General features: G+C 46.8%; 1 protein-coding gene across 1 annotated transcript in view; it reads right to left on the reverse strand.

The window, feature by feature from the left end:
- The window catches only part of plekha7b (pleckstrin homology domain containing, family A member 7b), a 58,421-nt gene that overhangs the window by 7,032 nt on the left and 28,889 nt on the right, over window positions 1–22,500 (reverse strand). Inside the window, exons 8-21 of the mRNA XM_076287881.1 lie at window positions 17,300–17,704; window positions 16,078–16,618; window positions 14,060–14,143; window positions 11,723–11,776; window positions 9,775–9,843; window positions 8,681–8,761; window positions 7,920–8,069; window positions 7,655–7,756; window positions 6,725–6,836; window positions 6,235–6,380; window positions 5,465–5,653; window positions 4,656–4,758; window positions 4,122–4,213; window positions 2,719–2,985 (exon numbers count right to left, since the gene is read on the reverse strand). Coding sequence (XP_076143996.1) covers window positions 2,719–2,985; window positions 4,122–4,213; window positions 4,656–4,758; window positions 5,465–5,653; window positions 6,235–6,380; window positions 6,725–6,836; window positions 7,655–7,756; window positions 7,920–8,069; window positions 8,681–8,761; window positions 9,775–9,843; window positions 11,723–11,776; window positions 14,060–14,143; window positions 16,078–16,618; window positions 17,300–17,704 — 2,395 coding nt within the window. The remainder of the gene's footprint in view (window positions 1–2,718; window positions 2,986–4,121; window positions 4,214–4,655; window positions 4,759–5,464; window positions 5,654–6,234; window positions 6,381–6,724; window positions 6,837–7,654; window positions 7,757–7,919; window positions 8,070–8,680; window positions 8,762–9,774; window positions 9,844–11,722; window positions 11,777–14,059; window positions 14,144–16,077; window positions 16,619–17,299; window positions 17,705–22,500) is intronic.

A 22,500-nucleotide genomic window follows, 5' to 3' on the forward strand; every position in this document is an offset into this window, starting at 1 on the left:
TAGAAACCCACCAATGAAGTTGCCATTGTGTGTCTGTGTAAGTGTGTGTGTGTGTGTGTGAGAGAGAGACAGGGCTGAGAATCTAGCCGACTCTAGGCTGATACATCCTTTTCACAGCTATACATCACTGTCTGTTCTTTCAGGGAGAAGCGTTGAGTTCTTCTTTTACAGTTGCCCTTAGGACAAGACTTCTTGACATGACATTCTTGCACAATGTTTCTGGTTGGCTTTGTATGACAACTACGGTGGTAGGGGATTAGTTTACATGATGTGCAGAGAGAGTTTAATGTCATGAATAGGTTGTCATGCTGTGCAGTGTGTAATATACTTTTTCTATCAGTGGTACAAATGGCCATTGAAAAAAGCCTTTAAGTGTATGTGGAATAAGGTTGGCATACCTGTAAGCGGACACTGGCGTTTAATACATAATTAACCCAGGTCCTTGTGAAAACTTTACTGTGTTTATGCCATCTGAGCTCTGAGACCTTAGCGTAGATCGTTTCCAAGGTGAACATAAGGACAAAGGCAATAATCAATAGCCAAAAATAAACACATGCAGACATGCAGGCATCATTGTGCTTACAGCACGAAACAAACATGAAAATAAAGCAGAATAGCAAGGGAAATATTGAAAAACACATGCTTCATTTTCCAATAATAAACATACCATTTCAAATAATGAAAAATAATAAAGAACACGGCGAGCACTTTATTTTATAAGCAAACTGTTTATTTTGACTGTGTAAACTTCTACAAGATTTAACCCCCCCATATAAAAGTTACTGGAGCAGTGCAATCACTTATCAGTTAGCAGATTAATCTCTGACCTGCTATGATGCAGCCTGTGCTGTATCAAAGTTGTGATGCGAGCCTTCAGAAGCCCACCGCGCATGCTCAATGAGTGTCCTACACAGTGCTAGAGCTAGCAGTTAACCACCCCTCCGGACTGACAAGCACTGAAACGCTGTCCTCGAGCTGATCACACACACACACACACACACACACACACACACACACACACACACACACACACACACACTTCGCCCAGCTCAGCTGCATGGCCAGATAGCAGGACTATAAATCATGAGCAGTGATTTCATGCTGTTGATTTTCTTACGGGCAAAATAACAAGCCAGCATTAGTTTAGATTAGCCAGCGATGATATGCACGGCGGGGGCAGATCACTGTAGTATGAGTCATTATTCAACACTGTATTATTAATCAGCACCACTGCCGCGTTATTGGGTATAAAACACATGTAAAACACAAGCCATGTTGGTGATTGCAGCAGATGGGAAGACTAGACTGGGTAATGAGAGAATGTGAAAGAGCAAATAATAAACAGACTTGATGTCAGCGCTGTGGAGCACAATGATGCCTGATCAGGAACAGATATTACAAAGGTGTGAAAAAGAGGAAGAGTAAAAAGACTGGATGATAAAAAGAGAGAAAAAGAAGAAATAAATAGTCAGAGAAAAAGAGATGAATGTAACAATGCGGTAAGGCCTGAGAGCTCTGGCTGCCATATGGTTTAGTCACAGTGAGATGGACAGTGTGTGTGTGTGTGTGTTTGTGTGTGTGTGTGTGTGTGTGTGTGTGTGTGTGTGTGTGTGTGTGTGTGTGTGTGTGTGTGTATGTGTGACTGATGTGTAATAGGTGAACAGGCAGACTGGACTCATGGGTCCAATCCCCACCTGTTGAGCCATAGCCATGCCACCAGCGTTAGAACCCCAGACAACAGGGACAGCGGCGGAGAGAAGCGCCTTCCTTTCTGCCTGAGGAGGTTTGGGGAGCAGGCGGGGGTGGGGACAGGGGGGTCAGGCGGAGACAAGCCAGGATTGCATGGATGAGTTAGCGCAGCGTCCACAGGGTGGGCAGGCAGACAGAGGAGGGGAGAGTAACGGGGTCCTCCCGCGTCCATCCGCCGCCCATCCCAACCCCCACCCCTCTAATGGACCCATGAGCCTCCAGGTACTGCCACAGCGGCTCTGATTTACTCTCCCCAGCCTCCAGAGGCCAAGGGGGGACCCAAACATTTCAAAAACCAAAACGTCATTTCCCACACATGAAAAAGGCACTTGGGAATCATTACTAGTTTCACAGGGTTAGACTCAGATTTTTTTTCTTTAAGTTAGACTCATGTAGAAATGCTTCATATAGAAATCTCTACAAAAAAGCTTTTCTTAAATAAATAGCATAACACATGGCATTTTGTCTTCCTTGCATAGGCAGCTGTCCATATCCTTTGTTCTCTCTTTGTACGAGCAGCTCCCTCTGTGAGGCACTTCAACAGTCTCATTTCCACATCTCATTGCTTTCTACACAAAGGTTTGTCACATACTCCACCTGCTCCGCCTGCTTTTCCTATTGGGCTTTAACATTATCACACTATGTTACACATGCAAATACACCTAGTTCAGTCACTGCCACAGCTATGCTCATTAGTCTGGAAATATAGCTCTGCTAACAATTTAAGCATGTTGAGTGTGTAGAGTTTGTGTATGTCTGTTTATCAGACTATATGTGCTTGTTTATGTATATGTGTGGGTGAGTTTCAGTCGGTGTGTGTGTTTATGCGTACACTATAATGGTTATGATAAATTATTCTTGTGTGTGTCTATGTGTTCGTGAACACTGTGAGCTAACGCATGTTTGTATGTAAATACTGTAAGTATGAAGTGGCCAGTTTTGGCAGCTGCTGTGGTAACTCTAACGTACTGATCCCAGGTCAGCTGAGACGGGTCGCGGGGTGGTCGCTCCGGACGCGGACGAGCCAGACCGGGGACCGGTGGCGGCCGGGGAGGAGGCCACAGAGGCAGAGGCCGAGGCGTGCCGCTCGCCCTGGCTGAGGGTGCGCTTGCGCTCGCGCACCAACGCCTTCTGGTGGCGTTTCATGCGCTCCAGCTGCTCCTCGGCGCTCATGCGACCCCGCTGCAGCGCAGGGTCCCCCGAGTACAGACGCTCCAGAGCGCTCTTTGGTCTCTCCTGCAGGAGACGAGAAGGAGTAGAGTCAAAACCATACCAGAGGGAGAGGGGGGGGGGGGGTACAGATGCTCCAGATTACTCTGTGGAGGAGACAAGAGGAGACGGGGGGAGGGACTTGTTATTAGTAGAGTCAAAACTGTACCAGAGAGGAAGAGAAAGATGGAGAGAGAGAGAGAGATAGGAGGGAGAGAGGAGAGCGATGAGAAGATAAGAGAGATAGGAGAGATACAGAAATAAAGAGAGGAAAAAGGAGATAGAGTGAGCCCTTAGAGAGAGAGAGAATGAAAGAGAAAATGAGACAGAGAGGGCATTGGAGAAAGGCAGTGAATTAGGAAGGCACTGCGATCTGGAGAGAGAGAGAGGAGGGAAGAAAGAGAAAGAGAGGAAGAGAGGATGGGAAAAGAAGAAGGGAGGGAGGGCAAGAGGGAATGGGGTGGATCAGAGAAGCACCGAGAACATTTCAAAGCTTTGCTGCTTCATGCTTCATTTGCTTGTTTAATTTCTTCTGCACACACACACACACACACACACACACAACATAGGGTGTTAGCATGAAATGAGTGGCTGTGTGTGTGTGTGTGTGTGTGTGTGTGTGTGTCCTTGTGGGCCTGTGGGTACGTGTGTGTGTGTGTGTGTGTGTGTGTGTGTGTGTGTGGCTGTGGGCGTGTGTGTACACACGCGTGGAAAAAAAAGAGCTCAAGTAAGAGAAAGAGAGCAACACTCTTTCTCATTCCACATCAGGGCGACGTAGCGAGCGCTAATTCATTAGCATTACACTCAAGTCGCTCACACCCACCCTCCCACACACACACACACACACACACACACACACTTCCCAGATGAACTTTTTTTCCCCCGTGCATTCAGCGTTTTATACCAGGGAGCGGTATCTCATCATCTCGAGTCCGCATCTCGCTACAAAAGACCCCGCCGTTCGAGATGCCACTCGCCCCCGCGCTTTGTTGCCTCCTAAGCCCCAGTAAGACTTTAAAGTGCTCCTTTGACTCTAGGCTCTGCAGCCAGTCTCTCTCTCCCTCTCTCTCCCTCTCTCTCTGTCTCTCTCTCCTCTCTCTCTCTCTCTCTCTCTCTCTGTCCCTCTCTCTCTCTATATATCTTTCTCTCTCCGCTCCACTCACCTTCAAGCCTGGCGCCGATGCTCCTCTTCTCAGGGTGACATAAGATGAAATGTTGGTGGACTGATTCAGTCGCGAGGAGGAGCCTGTTATTCCTGTGTTATTCCACAGAGAGTTTTTAGTGTCAGTAAAGAAATGGAAAAAAAACACAATGTCAAAGTATGCTGCTGTGTTGACTCACAATATCATGTGTCATGTATTAAAACCACAACCTTCAACAAACAATTACAATCACATTTCAGGGTGGCAACATGGCTTCAATGTGCAGGTACTATCTCTGTAATCCCAAACTCCAGGAAGCATGCTCCAAATTGGTGAGATCAATAATGAGAAATTGATGTATATAAAAAAAATAGAAATATAATTGGCTTGAAATTTGAGAATAATTGGGTAAACATGTCAGCAGATCAACAGCAATTAACTTGTCAACATACTGTCCAGCTCTTTCAGCTAATGCATATGACACAACTTTCATGGAAAGTCATTAGTCAGCCAGCAGTGTGTGCTGTGGATGCTGCTGGTGCAGGCCTACTGTACCTCTGCTGGGCAGGGTCTGGTATCCGCTGGTCAGCGCTGAGGCCCCCTGCACCCCACTGACCCCCCTCAGCTCTGGCTCGCTGAGAAACGCCCGCAGCTCCACCTGTGGACCGGGGAGACCAGGCTTCAGCCATTCATCCATCTATCCATCTGCAACCATGCGCCTCCCCCATTCCACAAACACACAGAGAGCTCATCGTGCTGATCTGATGCTCTTAACCCATTCGTGCTGGATGCTGCACGACGCAACATTCTATCTCCCGCCTGTTGTTGCATAGCGCAACATTGACTCTCCTGCTCGTTGCTGCGTAGCGCAGCATGCTTTTTATTTCATGTTTCTAGGTGTGCAGAGGCTTAGATAGTAAGGTTTTGGTAGACGTTGACAATTCTTAGTATTTTTTCAGAAAACCCTCAGGAAATAAGGTTATTTAGTCTAGAATGCCATAGGATTCTATAGGCGTTTTTAGCAGGCATTTCAGGAGTAAATGGGTTAAAGCCCTCAAAGAGAAAGCTGTCCTCTCTTGGACAACTGAGTATACTTCTGGACAGGGACTGAATGACCCAAAGGGAATGCTCAGACATACACACATATCTTTGGGGAAACTTCAGACATCTTAACCCACCGGTTACTGGATTCTTTAGTGGGCATAGACGTACTACTACCTACAGTATGTACAGAGACAGTTTCGTTCATGGTCAAGACTTGTCAGTATAAAAGCCTGCTTAAAACTGGAGGCATCTAGGAAAGTGCAAATTATCTGGACAGGGCATGATCCCAACCCTACCCCCTGCTGGCCAGAGTGTCCAACCTTATCTCCGTTGGAGAACTGCCCGATCTCGCGGTCTCTCTTGCGCTCGTCGGACTGGCGCTTGAGGCCTCGGACAGAAGTGTGCCTGATGACGGACGACTCCTTGGGCAGGGGGGGCACTTCAGGGGGGTGCTCATCAGGGCTGTAGAGCTGAGGGAGAGGAGGCCGTGGTGGAGCACCCTCCTCAGCCTGTCCAACAGATGGCCAATGCATCAGTACAGTGTATGGCACATTTCCAACTATAGTGGGCAGTATGTATACAATTCAACATCTATAGCACAATAACATATGAATGTCTCAAGACAGAGAGCCCAGCTTGAACTCCATCCCTGTGAACAAGCAGTAAGTGGACTGGGACAAATAAAAAAACTCTGAATGAATAAACCTAAGAAGAAGTCCTGGGGCCAGCTGGGCAGACGCATGAAATGGTTTGATCTGTAAGCCTGTGTTTTGAGTGCTCCCATGGAACTGGTCTCTCTAAAACTCTTATTTGATCATAATCTGACCGCATGAAGTGTTCTGCTTTCAACAGAGCAAGCATTGTGGTCTTGGGCACCAGTAGTCTCATGGCATATCTTTGCCCAGTCTTCCAGCCACTGTGCAGCAGGGAAAGAGTAATGACATTTAGCAAAAGAATTCAAGAATGGGGGTCCTTCATCTTTTACACCCACCTTTCAGATCCAACCTAACATCTCTGTTGGATCCACTGAGTGAAGGAGAGAGCATCTATAGTGACCAAACACACTGAAGCTACGCTGTCCAGCACTCACCCATTTTGGTTTGTGTGCAGCGTGCAGGCCAGTGGGCTGCTGGGTAGGCTGGGAGGGGCTGTGCGGAAGAGACTTCAGCTGCCCTGCCGACGGGCTCGCCGAGAGGGAAGGCACTGAGGAGGACACTGAAGGCACAAGTTTCCGCTCTGTGGAGCCCACATGCGCACGCACGCACACACACACACACATACACACACACACACACACACACACACACACACACACACACACACACACACACACACACACACACACACTGAGCATAATGCACTCCAAAATTCATACACATTCACCAATGTGCAGAATACACATCTACATCTACAGACATACATGGACAAAGACACATAAATTGGCATAACAAATGGGGGTCCAAACATGGGAGTTAACCAAGACCCAACATGTTCCACTTGTAAGTATGACTGACGGTAGTGTGTAGCCACAGCCACAGCCACAGATACAGGCACAGGCACAGGTACAGGGCCCCTCTCACCTGGGTTCTGCACTGAGTCGACTGTGATTTTGTAGTTGGCTTTGCTGGAGCTCAAGCCAGCCATCACATCCTCTATCCGCCACAGCTCCTTCCTCAACTGAGCTTTCTCTTGCTGCAGAAGGACAGACACACAGACACACACAGACACACACACACACACACACACACACACACACACACACACACACACACACACACACACACACACACACACACACACACAGACACACACAACCACAAACGGATCAGAGGCAATCAGAGACAGGCCAGATACACACACATCTTAGGGTGTGCTCTGACTTTTGTCATCACATGTCATCACTGTCTGTCTATTTCCATTATGCGCTTCCCTTCTCAAAAACCACGCAAAGTACTTAGTGCTTACATCTCATGAGACAGTTGGGCTCATTTCAATATAAATTGTCTGATAAAGCAATGGGTTTATTTAGTTACTGTTAACAAGCCTCGGCAGAATGTTATGATGAGCAGTCACACAGAAGGGACAGATGAAGGAAAATAAAGGGCCTTTGAGGGGGCAGATCGGAGGGTCAGTTGATGGGGTTGTGTAGGGGTGAGCGTGAGCAGACCAGACCGTAGTGACCGTGGGGTTCTGGGGGATGAGTATTGATGAGTATTGATGAGTATTGATGAGTATTGATGAGTATTGATGAGCGTTAGGGTGTGCCCTGCTGACCGGTGATGGGGTGAGGTGCAGATGAGATGAGACTGTGACCATTGTGGGGTTATAGGAGATGAGTGTTATGAATGATCGTGGGAGGGTGGGGTTATAAGAGATGAGTGTTATGAATGATCGTGGGAGGGTGGGGTTATGTGGGGGTGAGTGTGCGCAGGTGGGAGGGTGGGGTTATGTGGGGGTGAGTGTGTGCAGGTGGGAGGGTGGGGTGATGGAGTGTGTCGGGTGGTGCAGACCTGAGTGATGGAGCAGCTACTCATCTGCTCCTGCAGGGCCGACCTGAGCCGGTCCACATCCACCTCCAGACGGCTGTACTCACTCCAGGCGTTCTCCATCTCCTGCTCAACACACACACACACACACACACACACACACACACACACACACACACACACACACACACACACACGGGCGGAGGCAACATAACTGAGTGTGCATGCACATGTATGTAGAGTATGTGTATGTGTGTGTGTACTGCATGCGTGTGTACAGTATGCCCACCGTGGAGAGCTGTGAAATCTCAGCACGGATGTGCACCACGTCCTCCTGCAGCAGCCTCTGCTGGTAGGCGATCTTCTCGGCGTGAGCGGGCTGGTCGCGGTACTGCTCCATCTGCTGATGAGACACATCCAGCACCGACTCCAGCTTGTCCTAAAGGGGTTCACACCCACACACAGATGCACACACACACATCAGCAAGGGGACCATTAAAACTGTGTGTGTGTGTGTATAATTCTCATGGCAAAGCATTAAACTATACTGATGAGTCATCTCAGCCCAATACCTCAGACAATCCATTATTTTACTTTCTCCTCCATCAGCGCTGTGGGTGGTCAGATTTTGCTTTAGTGCCCTTCCAGGCTTTCCTCTCCAATGAGACTCGGGGCTTTGTACTTGATTTTCTTTTTTCTTTTATTATTATTTTTACTACTTTACCACCGGCGTCATTCTGCGATGGCTTGGCAGCGCGTTCAAGCTGCGTTCATTCGACAGATTTAATCTCCTTTTAATCATGTTCAAGGACAGAGTGCAGCTCAGTTGGTCAATGAATGGGTGCATTGAATCATTTTGTGTTAAGAATGCTTTGGACAAATGTCCTGTTCCATCTTTCAATAAAAGACTATTGGCATTATATAAAGATGACATGGAGATGCAATAAAAGAACTGTGGTCAAAGAACTGCTGGGTTGTGACCTGCGGATTTCTTTTCACCTGGCAGGACACAAGGTAAGAAAAGCATGGCCGAGTTGTCAAGGTCTGTACCTTATCCTCCTTTAGAGTACGAATCCTCATCTCCAACTCTTGAAGGATCTTGTCCTGTTCACATAATCTGCTCAGCTTCACCTAGAGAGCGTGGAGAAAAGGCAGACCCTCCTTTTTACCCTGTCTGTCCAGATGCCCCAGACACACTGAGCAGCCATCAAGGACACAGTGGAGAAGAATAGAGAAGAACAGCAATGACTACCGTCGTGAATGGGAAATAGCATTCATTACGCTAAGAATTAACATTCATTTAGCCAATAGAGTATCCAACCCTGATCCCATTCCTGGTAATATCTAGCATTTTTAAAAAATAGGTTACTTTAGATGAGAAGTGTGAGGGGAAAAATACAGAGCAAATAAGTTGGCGAATTCTTTATAGCCTGCCTAGTTTGCAAAGCTTTCTCACACAGCGAGTGTTTATTCTCAGCTCTATTTATCATTCCGTTCAATTAATTATTAAGCTGTTTTTATTTTACTGCCGTATATTGTTGTTTTAACGGCATCAATTATTCATCAGTCAGACAAAAATCACCAGCAAATTCTTATAAATTGTTAAAGTGGAACAATGTTAATGATGAAAAGCCAGGGCTTCCATCCTATTTACCTCCAATTGCATGAACAGAGAAGGGGGAAAGAAGCTGGAATACAAAAATCAAACTGAAAAATTTAAGAGCTCAAAATATAAAATCCCATTGCATGTATTTTTCCCTTTAAATTGAGAGCTCGGAATAAAAGCCCTTGTCGATACTCTCGCCGGCTCCATCAGAGGCAGGCTCTCCCTGCTGAGGACCCAGTCTGTTTATCTTACTCTGATGCCTCTGTTTACCACTACACAACCACACAACAGACACTTGGCATGGCTTGCTCTCTCATCTTTTACTCTCTATCCATCTCTTTCTCTTCCAACAGTTTCCCTCTCTCTCTCTCCCTCTCTCTCTCCCTCTCTCTCTCTCTCCCTCTCTTGTGATAACATTTTGTGTTCAAAAAAACATAATGAAGGGCTGGTTGAGGGAATGTTGCGGAGACTAGATATTTAATCAGCAAAAAATGGGATGGGGGTTGGGAGGGGGGGGGGGCAAGACTGCCATACTTACATCAATGTCACTTTCAGCTATTTTAACGGGCCGTGCTGGTCTGTCTTTTAGCGTTTCACGACCGGTGACCTGTGTGACCCAGAGATGTGAGAGGACTCGCATGGTGCAACAGTTTGCCAGAAATGAGCAAAGAGACACAACCGCACCCAGCCAACTACAACAAACTGAACATGGAACAGTAAGGGAAGGCGTAACTCAGGCATCCTCTATCAATTTGACAAGATAGCAAGGCGTCACTGGTGACAGACGTGCTGAAGTCATACTGATAACAATTTCAGCAAGAGCGAAAACCAAAAACCAAAATGCATTGTGGAAAATCAAAAACAAAAATCAGCCCACTCTGTAAGCCATATGACATATTTATGAATGGGGAGCAGCTGTGTGTTTAGGAGGAGCCAAGGCGACTCTTTCCCCTGGCAGGTTATCAATACTTTTCATGATTACGTCCCTATGATGAACCATGTGGGAGTACTGTAACCACAAGGAATATGGCGGATTGTCAGAGGAGTGTATGGTTAACTGAGTGCAAGTTCACTTCAAAGTCACTGAGCTGGTCAATTAATTTTGAAGGGTTAGTGGTTAGCAGCTGGATATTAATGGCATGCTCTCTAAGTACTCAGATCAGCAGACTCCCAAATGGTTTCACCAATCCCCAGGCAAAGAATAGACATTGTACTACTTAATACTGGGTATCTGTACTAGAAATAGATAGATTCCACCCACAGTAGCTTTAAATCAATGATTAGAATAGTCAGTATTGATAGCTACCAAGAGAAGGCCTTCAGGCTCCTCCCTGAAGAGAAAATGAAAAAGAGAAATAATAAGAAGCTCCAAACAGCACACGGTCAGAATAGGGTACTGCACCACACCGAAATGAGTACCTATGCCAAGCTATGCCTCGAGGGCAACACGGGCACACCTAACGAACAGCACACATGGGCCAGCAGTTTCACAAGTCTACTGGCGAAGCCATGGAATGGTCACGCTTTGTATGCACACCATTCTTACATTCAGAACGGAGCCCAAACCGTGAGAGGACTTTTGTATGCTATTGCAAACCAAAACGATCAGTTGTTCAATACTTTTCATCTGTTTGAAGATAGAAAGTGGTGTTATGAATTACACATCACTCACTGGATATTAGGTGTTAGTCATACAAACTACTAGATGTCAGGATTAATATTTCCTGAAAACAGATAAGGTGGATTTGAGGCAATGATCTGTGTTTAAACAAAGAGAGTAGGTTTTGAGCAAAAGGCTATAAACATGAAAGTGAGACAGCACTTCCTGATGGGAAATGTAGTTTATTAACCTGGATTCAGGTTTGTTTCTCTCCAATTCATCTGACCTTTAAGTCCCATCAAGCAGCACTGTAGCATTGTGCAATACTGTTAGACAACCAGAGGCAGTAGCCCGATAGTAATCTACAGTAAATGCTTAACAAGCACCTCTGAATCTGTTCATTTACTGCCATGCATTACTGTACAAATGAATAGAATTGTAGTTTAATGGTGTATGCAGGAGTGCATATTCTCCACCACATCAGCTCTGGCCAGTCTGCACACGTAAGTTGAACTTGGCGCGATTAGGGGCAGGAGAGGAGAGTGATGGGAAGGCTGAACAAAGATTCAAGTTAAGTGTGCACACACAAGCCATCAGAGCACTCAGGAGTGTCCACACTGCTGTCTCAGTCAGAGGAGTCCTGGGAAGGGCTGAAGATGTTAGCAGACACCACACCCAGGCTGTTAGGGCTACAGGAGAGACCAGAGCAGGGAGAGGACAGGAGGGTGGAGCACAAGCCCACGGGGCAGCAGGGTGGAGAGGAGAGGAGAGGAGAGGAGGGGGAGGAGAGAAGGGTGGAGGAGAGCAGGAGAACAGGGAGGAGGAGGACAGGGGGGATTCAAAGGGGAGAAAAATGAGGAAGCGATATTAGCTTCAACGGGCCCACCTTCAGGTCTAGATACTCCAGGTCCTTCTTCAGCTGCATGTAAGTATCATCGGCCTTAAGGTGGGGGGAACGGAAAGACAGGTCACATGACAGGAAGCTGCAAAGTATGCTGGTAGAGACAGCCCATGATTTGAATGAAAATTTGCATCTCTAACTGATTGGAAATCAGGCTGAGGAGAATGAGAGTAATCTTTTAGTATAAGTATACAAAAAAAATCACATAAATAAAACTGGAGCAACTGATTTGATTTAGAGCAAAACTGATTAAAATCAAATCAGAGAGCGATATGGGAAAAGGAGCAAAAGTTATAAGGTACTCCAACTGACACAGTCATACTCTCAATAGTCTGAGTACTACAGTAGGTATTCATGGGCCATGCGCAGTATTTTCTTATCTTACTAAGAGTGCTCTCCATCACTTGCAAAATGATCTCTTACCTAACAGAAGAGCACAAATATCAAAACAATGGTGAATTCTCAGTATTCAGTGGGTACTACAATATCAGAACAATTTGTGGATGCAAACAAAAATGCAGTACCCTCCAGAATTATTGGCACCTCTGCTAAAGTTTACTAAACACAGGTATAAAGAATAATCTGATGGTAATTGATTGTAATCTCACAATTTCTGTAAAAAAATATTTATTTCTTTATGACATTTTCCTTTTCTTCCTTTTTCTTGCTTCCCTTCAATGTCAGATTTTTCTGTTGTTTTGATTGTGAGATTACAATAAATCAGCAAAAGATAAGTAAGTTTTTTTTAATAATACCTGTTTTTCCAACTTTTCCAAAGGTGCCAATCATTCTGGAGGGTAGTGTAAGAGGGTACAGTATGTGTGTTGCTTGTGTTGCTTCCTGCATGAGGCCCAATAATACAGTACATAAGTACAGCTGCAGTGCGATTCTTTCAGCTCTGGAGATCGCATCTGAAAGCATCTTAAGAAGCATCACAGCTTTTAAGCCTGCCCACCACTTCAGTTTGCAGACCAGATCCAGCATTTTTTTTATATGAACAAAGTCACAAAACATCTTTATCAGTAACAAACCATTCAGCATTGTACACATGGCCAGCTCTTCACCAGGGGATAAATCTCCACTCTGTGGTTTGGAGATGAACTAAGAGGCGAAAGACCTTCACATTCCATTTGTTACTTACACCCTCCTTTTACGTCATTGAGCCTTTTCATCACTGTGACTGAAGCACGGAGAAATTCAACAAGCAGCATGCTCGGAAACACAGCTCATTTGTGGACGGGGTTTTGGGGGGAGGGCCAGGGGGGGTCATGGGTAGTGTAAATACTCAAATCAATTCCAAAGAATTCAAGAGGTGCAAACAAAAGGGGAGAGGAACGCAGAGCACAAGGCGCAGGGCTCTACAGGACACAGCACAAAATGGCGCTATCACACACGCAGCATTCACATTTCAGAGATCTAAATACTCAATCTCTACATGACAAGCTCCATGCTAACGAGTAGCATCCACACCATCACCACAAAAAAAACAAAACTAAAAGGCAGAAAGGTAAACAACACAAAATGACAAATAATGATAATCATAATGATGGTGAAAAGGAGGCATCCCGGCCACAAAGCAGGTTGGGAAGGGAAAGGGCTGAGTAAACAAAGTACATTCACAGACTGTAGCAGGGGGTAGCAGGGGGCTTGTTTGGCAGTCACTAGGCCTGACCTGCAGGCTGGAGAGGCCATTGTGCTGCTGGTGGTGGTGGTGGCGGAGGTGCGCGAGCGTGTCACTGCGCACGCCCGCCATCTTGGCCTGATGCCTCCTGAGCTGGATGAGGAGCAGGGTGAGCTCCTCCGGCTGTGTCCAGCAGGGAGAGAAAACAAGGGGGCAGAAACAGCGCTTCAGTGCCTGTCCACCGGGGCGGCGCCAGAGAGCGTGAAGGGAGTGCGCCCCGACTGCTCTCAGTCACCAGAAGCCTGGTTTCCATGCACACTGACCACATACAGCACTTGGACTCATAATGTCCATCTTTATGTTCTTTTTTTCATCACTTGACCACACCACCCAGGTCACACACTTTAACCTCTACCACCATGTACACACTCACTCCACCATTTATTAGCTTATCCTCTGATACCACAGATATGCACGTTCACACCACCTTGAGCACACTCGTACACTCTCACCCCATCACAACTACCATTCACCCACAAGTACACTGTTAAATGCCATCAAAAGGGTTCTGCAGTGCCGTCTTCCATGTAAACACAGAAACACCATCCAAGTGGACGTGTTTCTGCTTCTCTATGGGGAGACGTGTTTGAGTTCAGTCAACAGGAAAAACAGAACATTGTATGAAGTGGCTAAGCTCTTACCGTTTTCCCATGCAAGCTTGGTGCGCTGACCGTATGGGTGATGTAGCCCATGGTTGGCACTGATCGTCTCTCTATTTGTGCAGTCTACACACACACACACACACACACACACACACACACACACACGCACACACACACACACACGCACACACACACAATAAACAGAACAGCAAAGTCAATCCCTTTCATCTGCAGAGAGAGCAGCCCACTATACAAACAATAAATGTGTACAGTCAGCGATATTAGATTTCACATTCCTGAGTTCACTAGCATGTCATCCAGAAGTCAGTTATGAAGTTTACCTCCTCTTACACTTATGCTTGGCACTGCACATTTTCACACCACTAGTTTTCTATGTATTTCTCAAAAAAAAGAAGGTGTATGCCTCGTCTTCACTGCCACAGGCCCTTGCAAAAACACTTGACGTTTTTGCTTAACGCACAAAATCTCACAGCCACGGCCCATCACTGCGCCTCAAACAGGACACAAACGACAAGAGATTTAATTAACTCCACATAAATTAGCACCAACCTGCTTTCTTAAAATAACATTTGTTTGCTACGAGCGAGTGGAGGTGGGGGTGGGGGAGGGTGGGCACTGTGAGCCGTTTGCGCGAGGATTCCCATGGCTCTGTTTTTTTTGCTGCATAATAGGTTTTTTATTTAAATGCGAGATCAGAAGAAAGCGACCGCGCTGCTGATGTTTGAGGCTGTGCAGGAGGGTGCAAAGACGCCGTTGGCAAGACTTATCAGCCACTAATAACACAGCTTTCTTAACGATGCGTCCATTGAGGCCCACTGAGCACAAGGGTAAAATATGCGCCGTGGCTGTGGACCCATCGCAGCTTAACCGCAGCTGTTGGATGCAAAGCAAACCAGAGTTCATCCTTCGTCTTAATTTAGGCTCCACAAGCTCTATTTTTCCGAGGCTAGGTTTTGTAGGCTGTGGCTCTGCACATTAAGACGTGATGCTCTTTTTATTCTGTACTGTACTAGTTTATGACAATCCTATTCATTTGTACGGATATTTTGTCTTTGAAGGGCATAATTAGTGACTTCAGGCGGCCTATGACTTATACGGACACTGTGCAAACATGACACTTTGTTTACTTGTGCGAGTGTGAAGGGGTGGTGTGCGCATGCGACTGGTGTTGGGTGTGTGTGTGAGCTCTCTAGGGCTCTGTGTGTGTGGTGCAGGGCTGTGAAGTGGGCCTTTCTCATGTGGGGGGTGTGGCAGGGAAACAAGCGTCGCGTCGATCGTCAGCTCTATCCCACCACACACACACACACACACACACACACACCCATGAAATCTCTCTCTGTCTCTCACACACACACACACACACACACACACACACACACACACACACACACACACACACACACCCATGAAACCTCTCTCTGTCTCTCTCTCTCTCTCACACACACACACACACACACACACACACACACACACACACACTACACAGCCACAACACACACAGACCTTCCCCCCTTTCTTTGTCATATACAGACACACACAGACTTTGCCTCTGCCTCTAACATGCACTCTTTCTTTCCCTCTCTCCCTCTCTCTTTCTCTCCCTCCCTCCATCTCTCTCTGCCACGTTCCCTCTCTCACATTCTCATGGCACCTGGGGGATGAGCACTGGGTGGAGACTGTGTGAATCAGTCACAGCTCATCACGAGGATCAAAGGCAAGATTGGAGGGAAACTACGGGGCGGCTACTTCTCAGGCCTGGCTTCCCATGAGCCTAACTCTACAGGACTGCCCTGGACCTCCACAACTCCCCACACAAGCCATCTGTCACAAGCTGGGGGGTAGACATGTTGTCAGCCAATTGCTCTCAACTGCCTTTGTGGTATCTTTCAGTGTCTTGTCTGTGTATCTGTGTATGTGTATGTGTGTGTGTGTGTGTGTGTGTGTTTGTGTGTGTGTGTGTGTGTGTGTGTGTGAAAGTAATATAGTATAGAGTATAGTTACTGTTTGAGTTATTGCATTGTTGCTTTGCGCCGTACCTTGGAGAGCTGTGAGCACGTGCGTCGCGGGGAGCAGAGAAACGGGTGGTCGGCGAGCGGGACCTCGTTGAGCGGCCGCACTGTCACCCGGTCGGAGGGCGTGTGCGGTCTCCGCGGAGACAGCGGCTTGGAGGAGGGCGCGGACGGGGGCACCTCGCAGGGCGACGGCGGCACGGAGATGGAGCGCGGCACCTCCAGCGTCACGCGGAAGGAGGCGCCGGCCGTGTCCAGGTAGTCGGGCCCCGTGTAGATGGGCGCCGTGGGGCTGCCGTGCCGGAACTGCTGCCGCTGCTGCCACTCGTACAGCTGCCACACCATGCCCTCGCGGCTCGCCAGCCGCTCGTCCGTGCTCATGCGGAAGTGGCTCAGGCGGTCCTGGGCGTACTTGTAATCGCTGGGCAGGTTGCGGGGCGTCGGTGGGGAGCCCCCGGAGGAGGGGAGACGGAGGGTCTTTGGCAACGACTGGTAGGCCTCCACTATGCTGGCCTTGGGCTGCAGAGGAGGCGTCCGCCGGGGGAGGCTGTAGTCTGTGGAGGGATGGCTGAGGCACAGGAAACAGGCCTTTCATCCAGCAGCTGTTCAGCCACAATAACACTTTAACTACTCAATAACACTCTTATCGTTAGATGGTATTGTTAATACGCTAGTCAATTTTAAAGGGATGTCTATAAAAGCAAGATAAAAAACACTTTTATCTCATACTAAGCCTACAGTATTTGTGCATGTCTTACTGTGGCTTACAGGATGCACTACCACTTTACACCAACAGAGGGCACCATTCTACACTAGATTTATTTTTACCTCCGTAATGTTCTCAGAGTCTGTGCAACTCTCTCACGACAAAAACGTGACTGACGGCTGCAATAGAATTACACACAAAGGTAATTACAAGGGCGACACAACTTTTGCTCCAATTTCTTGGGAAGATATGCCATTTTGTGGGCTGTGTGTGGGACACCAAATTATGGGGATCAGTCGAACAGTCAAAGACAGAGCAGCCTGGGATGGTCATTACATTATATTGTTTGTCATTTAGATGACACTCTTATCCAGAGGGACTTGAATTGAGGCTGAATTGGCTGTGAATTAACTACAGGGACAGTCCCACTAGAGCAACTAGTGGCAGCCCCTGGGATCAAATCCACAACCTTCAGGGCTACATTTGGACGCCAAACCCTCCTAACCGACAGACCACTGCCGCCCAACTTCTGGTCACACTAACCTCTTGGGGTCTCCTTTCTGCACTTTGACCCAGTGCTCCACCTGGGCCAGCGCAGTCTTCCTCTGCACCTGCTTCTCCGTGTGGGCGCGCTGCACCGTGGCCCTCTTGTACACCACGCCGCCGTTCTGCTCGGGGGCCAGCGCCCCGGGGCCTGGGGTGAGGCCGTTACGGTGGGTGGACGGCAGGGTGGAGGAGGGCCGCGGGGGGGGCACCGAGTCCGGCGAGAGCCCTTCCACCTCCACCCTGGCCTGTGCCTCTGCCCGCTCCACGTCCTTGCTGGGTCCCTCCCCCCGCTCCGCTGGCTGGTAGAGGCTCTCGGGCTGGGAGGAGCTCTTGCTGCAGCTGTTGACATGATTGGTCTGCGGGACCGCCTGTTGCTCTAGCTTCTCTGGCCTCTCAACCTCTCTGTACGACGGGAAAATAGAAAAAAAGGAGCGAGGGTGAGATAAACTGATTAACCTGAAGGAGGAGGAGGAGGAGGAGGAGGAGGAGGAGGAGGAGGAGGAGGAGGAGGAGGAGGAGGAAAACTGATGACCATGGACAATGAAATAACTCTCAGCTTATCCAGAGGGACAAGAACCAGTGGCTAATCTGTCAAACCTCAGTCGGTGGCACTTTCCTTGAACGACAGGGTGAGTTACTCTCTCACTGCTCTCATCTATCAGCTCCGCTCACGTCACCCCCGTCACCCCACCTCCTCCACCCACTCCGTCACAAGCCCTCAGCGGCACTCTCAAACCCATACAGACACTTGGGCCTTAATTAATCTCTCCTCAGTCAAAGCAAACCCCTACTACCTTCCCTATGAAACCTGATACAGTGGGAGTGGGTGCAGTGGACACATGCTGGGTGGACTGAGACAGGGGGTGACATGAGGACTGTTGAGCTCCAGATATGAAGCTGCCGGGAACTATGCCATTAAACCTGGAGCGTTTCTGACGGAGTGCAATTTCCCACTTGAGTGATGGAGAGGGAAGCTTAGAAAATGGACACAGGCTCATTAAATGCATTTTTTGCCATTACTGGAAGCACAAGGCCCACAGGAAAAGCGCTCACTCAAACGCGCACGCACACACACACACACACACACACACACACACACACACACTTTAATACTAGTCTCCAAGCGAGGGAGGACAAAGTCATGGAGGGGAACGATGCCAAAAGGAAAAGAGAGAGAGAGAGCAAATAAACTTTCTCTCATGAGAAGCCAAGTGACGGTCATTTTCTGTAAGACAAACAGCCTGAGGTGGCCCCTCCATCCATGTGTGTGTGTGTGGGGGGGTTGTGTGTGTGTGTGTGTGTGTGTGTGAGCTCAGCGGGTTGGACACATCACCCCAGCATCCAGGGTAATTAATAGGACCCCGAATTTGCCTGGTGCAATTCATCAGACTCATCATTTTTTGGTGCATTTTTCGGTCCAGAAACACAACTGTTATAAATCACTGCAGTATTTGCCTCCAAAACCTGATATGACAGGTGTTTACAAAGATGAATGCCACACAGGGAATAATAAAAAATGGGGGGGGGGGGGGTAATCCTGCAATAAATATGTAGTTATGGTTTGTACACAAGATATCAACAAACTCATTTTCAGCAGATGCGGAGTGGAAGAATGTCATCATAAAAACCAAGCTAGCTTACAGTGTTTATTTTATGGGCCCTTACAAATATGGTTAACTCCTGATGGCTTCCAGAGCAGGAGCAGAACAGATGAAAGGGGCAGAGATGTGAGGACAGCACTGCAGAGGAATCAATCAGAAGGAATTAGGGAATCTTTCCTATGAAACTCTTCTCATCTGCACACAAACCAAACACAATCTCCAGTGTGAATGCTACATATTGCACTGACCAGGCACACCAGCGGTTTATTACCGAGGGCAATATAAAAATAAAACAATAAATGAATAAATAATTTAAATAAATACAATCAGACAATCCTTTTTTAAAAAACAATAGAGAGATTTGTGATGGAAACCTGAACCCACATGTCTCTATAGCAACACTACAAATGCCAGCAAATTATATCTACTCTGATGACAGCAAGGTGTGCAACGGGCCACAAGATGGCAGTAAAGCATAAGCATTAGTCCAGGGCTGAAAGAGAAAAGCCACAACTGACTATCGGCCAAAATGATCTGCACCACAATTCTGAGGGCTGCATTTCACTACCGTCCACACTGAAGACGAGTGCACCTGGCCAATCAGGGAGTGCTGCATCAGCCTATTTATAACACTTATCCGCGCTTCAGCTCGCATCAGAAAAAACATTAGTCACAAACGTGCGCTTTTTTAGCGCCGTCCAAGCGCTAATCTAGCTGCCGACTTGCTAACGCTCTCCTCTTTGAGGTGTACTGATGTGATGCTGATGGGCCTAGAAGCGGAGATCAGAGGGACGTTTACCGGAGGCTCTGCCCACTGGCTTCAGCCTCAGCCCTGGAGCTGAACCGGAGGGGAGGTGGGGGGATGGTGATGGGGGTGGTGGTGGTAGCGGGATTTTGGCCCAAACTCAGCTGGCTCCGTGAGCAGGCAAGGCTGCCGCAGTGATCGCACTCCCAGAGAGCTGCAAAGAGTCCAACTGCAGCCAGCCTCAAACACAGCCTGGAGCACGAAGCCTCTACACACACAGACACACACACACACACACATACACACACACACACACTGTACATATTTACATCCAAAAGACACACATATTTGCACACACAAACGCACAGACAGCAAACTGCACATAAATATGATATTAATTCAGACACACCCCTACACTGTCACAGAAAGACTTCCACTAGCACAAATCACTGTAAGCTGTCTTTAAGCTGCCTTCTTCTGCAGACTCTGCATAGCTGTGACTCCTGTCAAAGCTATACGGGGACATATGAGCTAAACTAATGTACTGTGTGACACAAACAGAATGAGATGACATACTGTGCACCTTCCTCCTGCGAGTCACTGAGAAAACATCAGAAGACAGCAAACTAATAACACACTGAGCCTCATGAGGCAATAGAGAACCAACATGAATCTCAGTATAGCCCTCTGACACACAAATACACACAAGCACACACACACACACACACACACACACACACAGACAAGGACACATAAATACAGACACACAAACATGTGCATGCACACAAACATGTGTACACACACACACACACACACAGACACACACACACACACACACACACACACACACACACACACACACACACAAACACACACACACACACCACACACACAAGGACAAAAAGCTACGGTCCAAGTGAAGAGGACAACTGCTGGTCACATAAAGGTAGTCCCATGAGACCTCTGAGGCTATCATTTAAGTGCAGCAGAGCTATCTGCAGTGGATTAAGCGAGTGCAGGGTCTGAGGCTTTGGTGAATCAGTGAGGGGACTTTATGTGAAGAGATGTGGAGAACTCCGAATGCATGCTTAAGAATTCATTACTGAATGATACCATCACAGTGCATAAGCAGACACGTGTGTTTCACACTATCGCTGCACAGGAGAGTAACTGGACACTGATGACCAGATAGATAGATAGATAGATAGATACTTTATTGATCCCCAAGGGGAAATTCAAGACCACTTCAATAAAGTCACTGTAATACCTGGCACATTCCTGGTCCCATCCTGTGCACCCTGCAGCTATCAGTGCTCCCTTCCCCACTGCACACTACACTACACTACACTACATCATACAAACTAGACCTCAAGTTTTTGAGTTCCTGCATTCCTGCATACATTTGCATGTGTGAATGTTTAAGCATTTATGGTTCTTGGCTGATATCTCCAACTCATGAATGTACATATACCTTAGAATTATATGCATGCATGTAAGCATATATGCAGTATTCATGTATATATGCATGCATGTGTGGATATGTATTTATGTATGTATGTATGTATGTACTGAATGTATGAATGTACAGTATGTACTGTATATCTGCAGGTATAGTAAGTATGTATGAGTATGTACTGTGTGTGTGTGGGTGTGTGTGTGTGTGTGTGTTTTTAACTGTAGTTTAAAAAAATGCATGCAAACCGATTGCCTTGAAATTACAGACTAATCTGGGATAGGAATTCGAAGTTGTGCAAACAAATGCTTACTTTGTGTAGTACACTTACACTAAGGAGAATTCCTATTTAACCTAACTTGGTCATTACAAGTAAAGTATATTGTGTAAACACAAGGTGTGCTAACTGATGTTACATTCTGCACTTCCAGAATGCCACTGCCCTGGCCCACATATTTGTAAAGATATCACATATTAATCCTTACTGAAATTCAATCTTAAATTATAAGTGACAGTGACAAATATACAAATATATACTGTTGGTGTGTAATTTATGTGGATGACTATCCAAAACACTCTAATGCTGTGGGTAGAACTTCAGCAACATGTTACATTGGTATTTTGTTTTACTACACTCTGAAAGTACTGCACAATGAAGGGGAGACCTCACTATGTACCACCAATATGTGGCACACACCTGGGTTTGTCCAGCGGTTCAGGGAACCCCCTAATCTTTGATGTCCACAGTGAGTCAGGACTTTGTTTTACCACTTTATTCAAAGGCCTGATTTTGGCATTTCAGTGTATCCATGATGTTGTGAAGGCATTGGGTTTGATATTAATATCCTGACCAGAGAGGAGAGTGCATGTAATGGACAGCCACTAACACCACCATGTCAAATAGCAACATAAGTTTGCAAGGAGAGCATCCATAAAAATCCTAATCAAGCTCACATTTAGCCTCAGTAACTTAGCAGAGACAGGGTACCTGTATGTATGGTTTCCAGCTACAGATCTGTGTCTGTCTATAACTGTCAGCACTAGTTCTACTCACAAGTTTGGTCTGTTTTGGATAGTCATTGATGGGGTGATGTATCAATATAAATCACATATCAATTACACAACACTATATATAGCCTTTAGTGTCACTGTCACACTCAACTTAAGATTGAATTTCAGGAAAGATTAATATGTGATCCCTTAAACAATATGTAGGCGGGGTCTGTGGTATTCTGGAAATGCATTTTTGTCATATCAGTTAGCTGAACTGTGACATTAGTTTAGCACAACTTCATTAGCACAACTTCAATACACCTTTTGTGTTAAATAAACATACAGTATACTTTACTTGTAATTGTAATGACCAAGTTAGTTGAAATAGCAATTCTGTGTACTGTAC

This window comes from Alosa pseudoharengus, unplaced genomic scaffold, assembly GCF_046254945.1.
Source record: "Alosa pseudoharengus isolate Yale_2024_CS ecotype anadromous, Long Island Sound unplaced genomic scaffold, YU_APseudo_1.1 YU_APseudo_1.1_scf_16, whole genome shotgun sequence".
Lineage (NCBI taxonomy): Eukaryota > Metazoa > Chordata > Actinopteri > Clupeiformes > Clupeidae > Alosa > Alosa pseudoharengus.